The following is a 13258-nucleotide window of genomic DNA, read 5'->3' as shown; positions in this document are numbered from 1 at the left end:
GTGTCTTTGCTGCTGCGTGTGGGCTGCTCTCTACTTGAGGTGCATGGGCTTCTTATTGAGGTGGCTTCCATAAATATAGCTTGGTTGGCATCATGATTTGCTGAAGGGTCTAAGTGTGGTTGACTGGCACATGTGTGACTGTTGTCATTTTTTCTTATCTCCCTGCTCCCTTCCAATGTGTCTGTTGTTTACTACCCTTTCTTTCCAATTTCAACTCTGCTCTGTCCTACAGCTTCAGGAAAAAGGTTGGTGTGGGCTGAGATCAGGGTTAGAAGTAGCTACCTAAGCCTCTATTCCCTACACAACAAAGAAATGAAATATTTTTCCTCAGTAAAAGAATGAAAACTGGGGGGGAAAAATACACAGCCGGCTAATGGCCCACCCATGTCACTGCTGGCTTGAGACAAAGTCCCCGCTGAAGTGAAATTCCACGTTTACTAACAAGCACTAAGTAAGCTAATATTTGTTGGATGCCCATGGCTTTCCCCAAGGACACAGGTCTCTTCTGTGTCCCCCTCACATGCTGTGTCCTCTCTCAGACTTGCTTCTCCCTTTCTCCCCTCCCTCCCTCCCTTAGGGAAGGGATTTCACTCCCGGGTCCCCTGTGTCCTCCTGCAGAGGCCTCCTGGGCCAGACAGGGCTGCAGCCAGAGTCTCCCAGGACAGGAATGAGAAGACAAGCATATCTGAACACCTACTGTGTGCCAGCAACTACTGTAGATAGTACAGCTAATGGTACTATTGTGACTAGTTCCACATACGAGCAAACTAAAGCCCAGAAGAATTCATTATTTACCCAGGATCACAGGGTGCGTACATGAAGGAGCCAGAATTAGAGACCAGGGGTGTGCGATTCCACATTTATACTTCCCTCCACACATACTGGCCCCTGGAGGGATGGTCTGGGTCTCAGATCTGAGTCAAGACCTTCTGGGTCCTGCGGTCCCTTTGTGTCTTTCAGACTGGCTGCTGCTCCAGACCCCCAGCCTCATGTTCCAGGAAGGGGAGCCCATCGTGCTGAGGTGCCACAGCTGGAGAAACCACCCTCTGAATAAGATCACGTTCTACCAGGATGGGAAATCCAAGACCTTTTCCTACCTGCGTTCCAACTTCTCTATCCCACGTGCCAACTTCAGTCACAGTGGCAAGTATCACTGCACAGCATTTATCGGGAAGACGCCACACTCGTCCCAGCCGGTGAACATCACTGTCCAAGGTGGGGATGAAGGTTGGTCAAGGAGATGTACACCTTGGAGAGATGGGTAGTGAGGGGATTACTAATCTTTTCTGGACTCCAGAATGTTTGTTTTCCTGGGAGCGCCTGTTTGACATAAACAAGAACCCTGAAAGTCCTAGTTTGACCTGATGGTTGTGTGAATGTGAAGCTCTGTTCCAGGTCATTTGTCAGGGATTATAGAAATGGGTGTCATTCATTTGGTGTTTTAACTCTCAGGGGACAAAGTCCACCTTTTTATCCTCCATATCCAACTACCAGACATTGCCACTCTCCCTCTTTTGCATCTCATTCAAACCAGTTTATCACATGCCTCTCTCAGAGTCTAATGCTTGCTGTGTTTCCCTACTGAACCTCTCAGCCTAGGATCAAATCTTAGCTTGCTGCAGCCATGTTGGCATGAGAATCTCTCTCTACACACAAAGAACTAGACTTCTGCCTGTTCTTGAGAAATTGTACATTGTGGAATTCATATTATGTCCTTTCAGATGGTATCACAAATTATTTATGCCAACCTAATGTTCATTAGTGAGTACCCAGTCCTGGGTTCAGAGGAGGTGGTGAGTGAAGATGTGTTGATGTCATCTGTGTATTCCCAAGTTCAGTGTTCCCCAAAGGCTGTTCCCCAATCACATAACTCTTTGAGAACCCTTTCAGAATGAAGGGTTCTGTGGTCAAATTAATGCAGAACACACTATGTATTCTTTTTCTCTCCTTTTATATTCATAATGCACACCAAAGGGTTCAAGAAGCCCTGTCTCAAAGAAAACTTTTAAATTAAGTCTAGTAAGGCATTTGCTAAACTCGGGTAGCCACAGAACCCTTCTTCCTCTATAACTTCTCTTAATGTCCTGCAGAACGGATGTGTTGGAGGTCATCCTTTGGGAAATGCTGACGGGAAGGCAGAGAGATGAAGTGACTCACTGCAGACTTCCTGGAGTAGCTGTCTGCTCCTGGCCTTGGCTTGGGTTGCCTTGCAAAGACTCCTCACTAGGGACATGACTGTTTATTCCAAATTTCTGTCTTAACAACTGTCATTTTTCCCATTCCTCTGCCTCTCTGATTAGGTCCAGCAATTCCACTCATCTTTTCACCTTGGCATCAAATCACTTTCTGCCTGGTGATGGGGCTCCTTTTTACAGTGGATACAGGCCTGTATTTTTCAGTGCAGAGAGACCTTCAAAGCTCCATGGGAGACCGGAGGAATTACAAAGTCTGATGGAGCCAAGACCCTCAGGACAAATGACCCCTCATTCCATGGTGTAACAGCAGTGGTGGCAGCGCTCTTCAGTCCATAACTTTCCCCTTCCCTGGCCTCTCCTTGACAACAACCTGGGCTAAGGAGCCTCCAGGGAAAGAAAAGACCTGTGATCTCCAGATCAAGTAGAAGGTAACAGGCCCTGCCTTCACTGATTTCCCAAAGGCTAAGGCACAGTCCCAACTCATCCAGCTCTACATGGACTCACAACAATTGTGTTCTCCCAGCTCCTCGCCAGAGGCTCCTCAAATAAATGAAACCTCAGTAAATCCTGGTGCTTCTTTCAAAGCAAATCCAACAATCTTCCCACTTCTCACAGCCTGCAGATGGGCTCGTCGTGGGGGCTGGGGCTGCCTGGAGGGATGGTGCAGCCCCAGGAGGAGGGGTGGATGTGGCAGCATCTTGATCCAAGCCACCATCCTCTCTTACTTGGATTCCTGCAACAGCCTCCTGCGTGGTCTTCCTGCACTCAACCATATCACCCAACAGTCTATTCTCACAACAGCCAATGTGTGTTATATCTGTCACTTCTTTTCTGAAAGCCATGTTAATAGCTTCCCCCTTGCATTTAGAGTAATAGCTAAAGCCTTTGCAATATTCTACAAGGTACTACATGATCTTGCTCCTCACTGCCTCTCTGACCTCATTTACTGCTCTGTTTTGCTTCCTCGGACACCTCAGTTTTACTTCTGCTACAGGTTTATGTTATTTACTGTTTCTGAAATGTTCTTACAGATATCCACATAAGGTTTCTTCATGGTCTTTACTCAAATATCACCTTATCAGTGAGGTCTCCTTGGTCATTCAACCTAACCTCACTCCTCTGCCGTCTCCTAATCCTGCTCTCCTGCTTTATTTTCCCCATTGTTCTCATGTCCAACCGAATATGTTCACTTATTCAGTTGTTTACTGCTGTATTTTTTCCCCATGTATGTATCACCAACTGACTACTCCCTCTCTCATTAAAACATGCTCCAGGAAAAAAAAAAAAAAAACATGCTCCAGGAGATCTGGGCCTTTGTCTGTTTGGTTCACTACTATATACTTAAGAGTCAAGGTTGGTGTCTGGCACATGATAAGGCCCTCAATACATATTTATGGAATGAGTCAATCCTTCAGCATTCAAAATCAGAGACTTTTTAAAAAGTACATCTACTCCACCTTACCAGAAGCAGAAGTCCAATTCAGTATTACTGAACACCCTATTAGATACTACCCAAAATATCCCACTAGTACATGCATTTCAGTTTTGAATGTTACCCGTCTAAACTCATTTTTTACTTTCACCCATCACCTCTTGTAAAGGAGTGTATCAGTTGGACCTGCTTCCCTCTAATTGAATCGACTCTCTAAGCCTGTACAGCAGCAATGGAAAGCGTACTAAAAAGAGGCGAACAACTTGGATTTGGGTTTCATTTCTACCATTTGCTAGGTGCTTTGTCCTGAAGAATTCATTTAACTACTCTATGAATTAGATTCTTCTTCTGTGAAGAAGTAATATCTTTATCTCCCTCCCCAGGGATATCATGTGAGGTTGAAGTGTAACAACATACATGGAAGCATAATGTCTTTGGAACATAGTAGATGTTTGATAAATGCTTATGAAATCTGATGTCTTCAGAGCACACAATTTGGCTGGCACTTTCCCTTTAAATAGATAAGACTGCTTTTACTATAGTAACTGAAAAAAAATAAGAAGGTCTAAGTTGGAGTAGGGACGAAATCAAAGGTAGAACTGTGGGTGAGTTACATTTCTGTGGCTAGTCACATTGGGAAAAAAATGGGGATAACCCCATTTGACTAGCTGTAGCCAGCATATTAAGCTCATATGCTGTAAAAATACAATCTTAGTGGCATAAATCATCAAAGGTTTATTCCTCACTCATTTTCTGTTATAAATGCGGAAGACTTCCTAAGGAAGCTATCTCTCATGGGATGGTTTGGGTTTATAGTATACTTTCATTTTAACACCAACTACCACACATTGCCAAGGAAGGCAAAGAGAACAGTAGCAATTAGAATAGCAATTAAATGCCCTCTGTCCAAAAGTAACATACCACACATACTTAAATTTCATTAATCGAAACAAGTCGTATGACCTGACCTCAAGAGGCATGAAATTGCAATCCTTTTTTGAGGCTGGAAAGAGGAGATTCAAACATATTTTTAAGCATCATCAATATCTAGCAGACTAAGGTTCCTTACTGTACTGTTATTAAGGGCTCAAATGAATAAAGTATATATGGCACCGTATGACAGACACAGCAGATCACGCCTCTTTTTCTTATCAACAGAAGCATGATTTATTCAGGTATAGAACAGGTACATAGTTTAGGGGAAACAGGAATCCTCTTTTGCTCCTGGATAAAATCAGAGACTTCTACAGCTAGAAAGTCTTAGAAAAGATGAAGTTCAATCTCCTCATTTTAAAACTGAGAAAGCAATGAAGGCCAGATGGCTGAAAAGATTTGCTCAAGGATGTACAAGTAGTTGGTATCACAGATCTGTACATACTGTAATTGGATCGTACTGTATATTTTGCTCTCAGCTTGTTTTAGAAGCTGTGGAACTCTTGGGGGTAGATGTGCAGGGCTTTTGAGGCTGCTGAGGACTGGGAGAGAAAGTTGGAGCAGCTTGGACAAGGTAGTCCCTGAACTATAGGGCACAGACCCCAGGCCAGGTCACATCTTTCTTTCTCAAGTGAGCACCCTTTTTTGCAGGGCCTTGCCTAAAATATCCTGACTTTGACACACAGGCCTGGCCAGCCTAAACACTGAGAGAGAATGAATTCAAAGTTGACAGCTTCTCTCCCTCTTGGGTTATAAAATAGGTTCCTTCTTTTTGAGGATGGTTTGATTTTTTACTGCAGAAGTAGCTCATTGCACATTTCTTCAAACATTCTCTTATTTCATGGACTGATCACCTTCCCAGTACAGCTGAGCATACTAGCAGCAAACTTTGCCAGCTCTTTTTCATCACCACACTGGGAAAGGGTTGGCCCAGAAACCCAGTACAGAAGTGGGACTGACATCTGCATCCTGACTTCCTCTGCCCTCTCCAAAGGCACTGAAGTACTCCAAAGGGTTCTGAGCCGTATGAGGAAAAAAGACCAATTGATGGAGCAAAGGTTTTTACTTCCTCTTTTTAAAAATTAGTAGTTTCCTTTGTATCAAGTGAATAATAACATATTAAATTTGAAGCTACTGAAGTTTAACGTTAGAATGTACCATGTTTCCCTGGGTACTATGCTCTTAGTATGGTGGTGACTATCCCCATCTGTCATGCAGGAAACTAGAGTTCCTTCCTTCATGGGGAGGTTACAGAGAACATTTGCTTCTCTTTCTTCCATTTCCAACCTCGTGTTTCCAGAAGAGTCTCCTCCTTCGGGCTTTTTGGAAGTCCACACCCAAAAGAAACACCAAAAAATTCAAAATGGGATATTCTGAATTAAAGAAAGTGAGACATGGCCAAGACTCAATTTGTAAAGCCATAGGGCTGATGGGAAAAAAATGTGGCTTTACAGACCCCTGAATGCATCTCCTCCCCTAGCCTCAAGGCACAGGATGCACTGCAGCCTCCAGGAATTTACTCCCCACTTGCATCCTGGGCTCCAGCTGGAAACTGTCCAGGCCTCAGAGAAAAACCGCACAAGATGGCTTTTCAACAGGCCCCTCGGGGTGATGCTCCTTGGAGACACCAGTCCAGGGAGGAGACTCAACGACGGGGACATTCTCACTACAGTTCATCTGCATCCTTCTTCCCCCTGTGCTGTATTCCCTCCGAGGCTGGGTCACCCCCGGATGTCCAAGCCACAGCGTCAGATCCCAGCTCTTTTCAGGAATGCTACTTGGTAAGGGAAGGAAAATCAAAAGAACTCAGTCCTCAACTAACTGATTTTGTTTGTCTCAACGTTACAAATCCTAGAATAGAAAGTCTCAACATACACAGTTACCAAATATAAAAGATTACTAATAAAGAACGTAAAGCACAGGTAACTCTTCTCAACACTCTATAATTAATTAACCTTTATAGAAAAAGAATCTAAAAAAAGAGTGAATACATGTAAATGTATAAGTGACTCACTTTACTGTACAGCAGCAGAAACATTTTAAAACAACTACACTCCAATAATTTTTTTTAATGAAGATCCACTTTAGAAGCTGAATTAAAGAAGAAGAAGAAAAAAAAGTTAAAATGAGGGTATCCTGAAAGAAAACAGCAGATTGCATTGGCCGGGAATCGAACCCGGGCCTCCCGCGTGGCAGGCGAGAATTCTACCACTGAACCACCAATGCTATTTCCGCAAACGACGCTTGCAGCGCTGTCACTTATCATCATCTCTGATCCTAGGGCCAGCCCTTAACAGAAATCTGGCCACCCCTCTTAGTCACAATTTTGAAAACACTGCCTTTATGTTTCAAGACTAAAATGATAAAACTTTAAACCCTTGTCCTTGAGGCCATGGCTCTAATGCTTTCGGTTTTTCTCGAGCCGCTGAACTCAAAACCACCCTCTTCAACCAACCAGAGGGAGAACAAGTTTTCGCCTTACCATTCTTCTGCACCAACTGCTAGGCCATAGAACAAGCCGGGAGAAGCTGGAACTTTCTCTGCAGCTCTGAGTCCGACGCCGGTGGGGCCGCCGCTCCCAGCACGGCCCGTTCCGCTCGAACCTTCTCCCAGAGTCAGCGCAGCGCCTCCCGGGCTGAGTCAGCCGGAGCCGGCGGGCCGGGCGGCTCTGGGCTTGCCGCGAAGGCGCTAGAAGTTTCGCGGCGGCGGCAGCGGGAGGAGGTGGGTCTCCCGCAACTGGATAAAAAGCTCGTGGAGCCGGAGCTGGGCAGATTCGAGCTGGGCAGGCAGGAGAGCGGCACCGCTGAGCGCACCTCCACGGCTGAGCAGCACCAACTTCCTCAGGCTTGGGCACCCGACTCCGTATCGCACTCGTCGCCGGGAGCGGGAGAAGCCACAACCATGTGCGCCGCGAGGGAGCTGGCCATAGGCATCGACCTGGGCACCACGTACTCGTGCGTGGGCGTGTTCCAGCACGGCCGGGTGGAGATCCTCGCCAACGACCAGGGCAACCGCACCACCCCCAGCTACGTGGCCTTCACAGACTCCGAGCGGCTGGTGGGCGACGCGGCTAAGAGCCAGGCGGCCCTGAACCCGCACAACACCGTGTTCGACGTCAAGCGACTGATCGGGCGCAGGTTCGCGGACCCCACTGTGCAGTCGGACGTGAAGCACTGGCCCTTCCAGGTGGTGAGCGAGGGCGGCAAGCCCAAGGTGCGCGTGTCCTACCGCGGGGAGGACAGGGCGTTCTACCCCGAGGAGATCTCGTCCATGGTGCTGAGCAAGATGAAGGAGACGGCGGAGGCGTACCTGGGCCAGCCCGTGAAGCACGCTGTGATCACGGTGCCCGCCTACTTCAACGACTCGCAGCGTCAGGCCACTAAGGATGCGGGTGCCATCGCGGGGCTCAACGTCCTGAGGATCATCAACGAGCCCACAGCAGCTGCCATCGCCTACGGCCTCGACCGGCTGGGCGCCGGGGAGCGCAACGTGCTCATTTTCGACCTGGGTGGGGGCACCTTCGACGTGTCGGTCCTCACCATTGACGCTGGTGTCTTTGAGGTGAAGGCCACGGCTGGAGACACTCACCTGGGTGGAGAGGACTTCGACAACCGTCTGGTGAACCACTTCATGGAGGAGTTCCGGCGGAAGCACGGGAAGGATTTAAGCAGGAACAAGCGGGCCCTGCGCAGGCTCCGCACGGCCTGCGAGCGCGCCAAGCGCACCCTGTCGTCCAGTACCCAGGCCACTCTGGAGATCGATTCCCTGTTTGAGGGTGTAGACTTCTACACTTCTATCACTCGAGCCCGCTTTGAAGAACTGTGCTCGGACCTCTTCCGCAGCACCCTGGAGCCGGTGGAGAAGGCCTTGAGGGATGCCAAGCTGGACAAGGCCCAGATCCATGACATTGTCTTGGTGGGCGGCTCTACCCGAATCCCCAAGGTACAGAAGCTCCTGCAGGACTTCTTCAATGGCAGGGAGCTGAACAAAAGCATCAACCCGGATGAAGCTGTGGCTTATGGGGCTGCCGTGCAGGCAGCAGTGTTAATGGGGGACACGTGTGAGAAGGTGCAGGATCTCCTGCTGCTGGATGTGGCTCCCCTGTCTCTGGGGCTGGAGACAGCTGGTGGAGTGATGACTACACTGATCCAGAGGAATGCCACTATCCCAACCAAGCAGACCCAGACTTTCACCACCTATTCAGACAACCAGCCTGGGGTCCTGATTCAGGTGTATGAGGGTGAGAGGGCCATGACCAGGGACAACAACCTGCTAGGGCGCTTTGAGCTCAGTGGCATCCCTCCTGCCCCACGAGGAGTCCCCCAGGTCGAGGTGACCTTCGACATCGACGCCAATGGCATCCTGAGTGTGACAGCCACTGACAGAAGCACAGGCAAAGCTAACAAGATCACCATCACCAATGACAAGGGCCGGCTGAGCAAGGAGGAGGTGGAGAGGATGGTTCGTGAGGCTGAGCAGTACAAGGCTGAGGATGAGGCCCAGAGAGACAGGGTGGCTGCCAAAAACGCTCTGGAGGCCTATGTCTTCCAGGTGAAGAGCTCCTTGCAAGAGGAGAGGCTTAGAGATAAGATTCCTGAAGAGGACAGGCGCAAAGTACAAGACAAGTGTCAGGATGTCCTTGCTTGGCTGGAGCACAACCAGTTGGCGGAGAAAGAGGAATATGAACATCAGAAGAGGGAGCTGGAGCAGATCTGTTGCCCCATCTTCTCCAGGCTCTATGGGGGGCCTGGGGTCCCTGTGGGCAGCAGTTGTGGAGCTCAGGCCCGACACGGAGCCCCCAGTACTGGCCCTGTCATTGAGGAGGTCGACTAAATGGCCCCTCTGGACAGGTCAGCTGAGACTGTAAGGGCTGGGTTTGGGGACTTTCTAGACTGTCTACTGTGATCCTGCCTAACTTCAGGGATGGGAGTAGAGGAGACTCTTACCCCTGACAGAGAATTTTTTTTTTGTCAGTATGTTTTATTACTGAGGTATTTGTCATTTGACTTATAAAAAATCTTCTCCTACATCAAACAAGCAGAAGTAATCATTATGAGCATTTGTGTGGCACTTTAATATTGCTTTTACCTACATTTAATGTACTTTGTTACTTGCATGTGTGGATTTGTTATATGAAATAATAAAGCTAAATGAACTTTAAAAATTTCTTAGTTTTCATTCTATCCAATTAAGTAGATGAAGGAGCAGGGCTTTCAGAAGCAGAAATGTTTGGGTGGGTTTTGAGGGAGGGATGGGAAGGAAATTCATGAGGTTATGTGCATAATTTCTATAGGGGAAAGCAAGAGGAAGAGTTTGAGGAAGGCACATTGAAATAGTATTGAAGTGTGAGGAGAGAGAGGAGAGAATTGTGATGTTGTTGAAAGACGGAGGGAGGTGGAGTTGGAAAAGCAGAGAAAGAAGAGAAACAAGTTTTGGCAAGACCCTAAAATAAAAATTCTGTGTTGGGAGCTTAGGTTAGACAGTCTATGTGTCCTAATACATGGACAAAAAGTTTATATGCTAATTATTTGCCTCTCATAATGTGACATTATTATTGTTCTTTTAGTGAATGGACCCCAAGTCCTGGATTCTGGGGAATAGTATTTGTTAGATTAAGAGAGTAAGTCTAGTGGTGTAATTAAAGTTATTATTGATCTTATCTGTGTGAGAGAAATTGCATGGTCCCATCTTCTTTCGGCTGATGAGCCCTAGGATGATGACAATGACGATGACGACAGTGGCAACTGTATAGTAAAATGGCTATACTGGAAACAGATGGGTGTTACTTTATCTACTCTGCTAGTTAAACTCTGAGCTTCAGTTTTCCCTTCTATGTAATGGGGATGATCAAATAGTATCTCAGAATTGTTATGAGGGTACAATTAAATAAGTATGTGAGGAGTGAAGAAGAATGTTAGGCTAGGCATCTAGTATTGAGCAACAAATATTCACTATCACTAATTATTACTGATTGATTGTTGACTACGTACCAGGTACTTTACACAATCTAATTTAATCATCACAGCAACATCACAGTGTATTATCTGTTTTGAAAGTGAGGATCCAGAGGTTAAAAGAGGTTAAACAATGTACTCAATATCCATAGCTATTAACTCAGGGAACATGGGTAGTGGGGAGAGTTGGAATTAAGAACTATGTCCTGCCTCCTTCTACATTCTGTGCACTGTTACCTCACAAACAGACCATTAAAAAAAATAATAAAAAAATTTTTATCCCAGATGTTGTGAAATTGTACATATTATTCCTTTAGAACACAGTTGGGTACTGATCCCTGAGAGAAAAAGTATACTTTATTGTATCTTTGCATTATTCATTAAGTGAATATGTGTTTTTTAGCAAGTGACTGAACCTGGGGAATATCCTCAGGCTCAACTTTACTGCCAGTTAAATGACATAAGAGAAGGATAAGTTTGTGTAAGTTAGTTCCCAATCAGCCCAAAGACTTATTTTTATCTCAGAAATGAAGGTGGCCCTGGTTAGAGGGATGCTACACTGTATTTAGCTAAGGGTGATCTCTTGCAGGTTGAGAGGAGATTTCAGTAACAACCAACCTGCTGTCTGGTTGTCATCTTTAACTGCTTCTTCATGCACCTGGCCCAAGTCTTTTGTGACTTGGCTTCACATTGAAAGAACCTGCAAAAAAGAGATGATATCATACACATATTCTGTATTATACTTCCCCTTTCCTGAATGTTCTTCCAACTTCCAAACATTGACCACTGCAACCTGTTTTGTAACTTCTCAAGCAGAATGATGACACCTACAAAGTTTGGATAGTTTCCTCACATTTCAACAATCTCTCTCTCTAAACAGACACAGGTTATAAGAAGGAGAATTTCATCATGCTTAGTTGTGAAAACACTTCAGATCTCATTTGGATGGTATCTACTTTTCTACAGAGAGATTTAAACAAACTAACCACTTCATCTACTTCTGAATGACTGTTGCTGATGCTTTAGATACTTTGGGGATTGTTTCCTGTTAATGGGCTTCCCTGGTGACTTAGAGTTAAAGAAACCCCCTACAATGAAGAAGATGTTGTTTGATCCCTGGGTTGGAGGAAGGCCTGATATTTAAGTGTCATTGTATTGTGTATATATAGTTTTAGTTTGATTGCTGTAATCACAACTATGTGTGATTACAATATTAATTTGTTTCCCCAAATATTGAAACAAAATACATCCCATTATTAAAAAATCAAAACTTCCTACAACACTTCCAATGAAAAATCAGCAGTTTTGGAAATTCCCTGGTGGTCCAGTGGTTAGGACTCTATACTTCCACTGCCTTGGCTGGGTTTCTGTCCGTAGTTCAGTTCAGTTCAGTTCAGTCACTCAGTCATGTCCAACTCTTTGCGACCCCATGAATCGCAGCACGCCAGGTCCCCCTGTCCATCACCAACTCATGCCCATCGAGTGGGTGATGCCATCCAGCCATCTCATCCTCTGTCATCCCCTTCTCCTCCTGCCCCCAATCCCTCCCAGCATCGGGGTCTTTTCCAATGAGTCAATTCTTTGCATGAGGTGGCCAAAGTATTGGAGTTTCAGCTTCAGCATCAGTCCTTCCAATGAACACCCAGGACTGATCTCCTTTAGGATGCACTGGTTGGATCTCCTTGCAGTCCAAGGGACTCTCAAGAGTCTTCTCCAACACCACAGTTGAAAAGCATCAATTTTTCGGCGCTCAGCTTTCTTCACAGTCCAACTCTCACATCCATACATGACTACGGGAAAAACCATAGCCTTGACCAGATGGACCTTTGTTGGCAAAGTAACGTCTCTGCTTTTTAATATGCTATCTAGGTTGGTCATAACTTTTCTTCCAAGGAGTAAGCGTCTTTTAATTTCGTGGGTGCAGTCACCATCTGCAGTGATTTTGGAGCCCCCCAAAATAAAGTCTGACACTGTTTCCACTGTCTCCCCATCTATTTCCCATGAGGTGATGGGGTCTGTCCATAGTAGGGGCAGTTAAAATTCCACAAGCCTCGTGGTGGTGGTGGGGGCAGAACAAAAGCAATAGCAGTTCCTTCCTTGTCCCGCTCCCAAATACTACTATTCCTAACAGGTAACCACTTTTTTTTTTTTTTAAGACCTTTTTATTTTGCAATAATTTTAGACTGACAGTTGTAAAGATACTATAGAAAGTCACTGTATATCCTTCATCCACCTTCTCTTAATGTTAAGGTCTTACATGGAGCCTTGGAGCAATTAAGCCCAAGCTCTGCAACTACTGAGCCCAACGTGCCACAACTGCCGATGCCTGCATGCTCTAGGACCCTTGAACCACAACAACTAATGAGTCCCTGTGCTGTAACTACTGAAGCCGGAGCACATAGATCCTCTGCTCTGCAGTGAGAAGCCCAACTAGAGAATAGTCTCTGCAGCTACAGAAAGTCCACATGCAGCAATGCAGTCTCAGCATGGCCAAAAATAAATGAATGAATGAATGAATAAAGACCTAAAGCAGTGTAAAAAGAAAAAAAAAAAACTTTCACATTTTGGTAAGTACTGGTTAGGCATTTGGCAGAAAGAAAGTGAAAGCCATTCAGTTGTGTCCAACTCTGCGACCCCATAGACTATACAGTCCATGAAATTCTCCAGGCCAGAATACTGGAGTGGGTAGCCTTCCCCTTCTCCAGGGGATCTTCCCAACCCAGGGATCCAACCCAGGTCTCCCG

General features: G+C 46.0%; 2 protein-coding genes and 1 non-coding gene across 14 annotated transcripts in view; 2 read left to right on the top strand and 1 right to left on the bottom strand.

The window, feature by feature from the left end:
• FCGR2A (Fc gamma receptor IIa) overlaps window positions 1–3464 on the top strand; it is a 66033-nt gene extending 62569 nt beyond the window's left edge. For 5 of the 12 annotated variants that reach the window (XM_065946830.1, XM_065946847.1, XM_065946858.1 and 2 more), the window contains exons 5-6: window positions 961–1227; window positions 2301–3464. In XM_065946830.1, coding sequence (XP_065802902.1) covers window positions 961–1227; window positions 2301–2452 — 419 coding nt within the window. In that variant the 3' untranslated portion in view covers window positions 2453–3464. Of the gene's footprint in view, window positions 1–960; window positions 1228–2090; window positions 2278–2300 lie in introns of those variants that run through there. The other 7 variants (XM_065946873.1, XM_065946880.1, XM_065946897.1 and 4 more) reach the window with 7 other exon arrangements.
• Window positions 3465–6715: 3251 nt separating this feature from the next.
• Window positions 6716–6786, bottom strand: TRNAG-GCC (transfer RNA glycine (anticodon GCC)). The gene has a single exon. It is a non-coding gene; the product is annotated as a tRNA-Gly (tRNA).
• Window positions 6787–7128: 342 nt separating this feature from the next.
• On the top strand, window positions 7129–9780 carry HSPA6 (heat shock protein family A (Hsp70) member 6). Its single transcript, XM_065946809.1, has one exon. The coding sequence runs from the start codon at window positions 7462–7464 to the stop codon at window positions 9391–9393; it is 1932 nt and encodes a 643-aa protein (XP_065802881.1). The 5' UTR covers window positions 7129–7461; the 3' UTR covers window positions 9394–9780.
• The last annotated feature ends 3478 nt before the right edge of the window (window positions 9781–13258 follow it).

This window comes from Muntiacus reevesi, chromosome 1 (genome assembly GCF_963930625.1).
Source record: "Muntiacus reevesi chromosome 1, mMunRee1.1, whole genome shotgun sequence".
Classification (NCBI taxonomy): domain Eukaryota; kingdom Metazoa; phylum Chordata; class Mammalia; order Artiodactyla; family Cervidae; genus Muntiacus; species Muntiacus reevesi.
The sequence above is the reverse complement of the archived record's forward strand: the minus strand, read 5'-3'. Positions and strand labels throughout refer to the sequence as shown.

Coding starts and splice junctions, on each gene's coding strand:
- HSPA6 (XM_065946809.1), top strand. CDS start 7,462: ATGTGCGCCGCGAGGGAGCTGGCCATAGGCATCGACCTGGGCACCACG.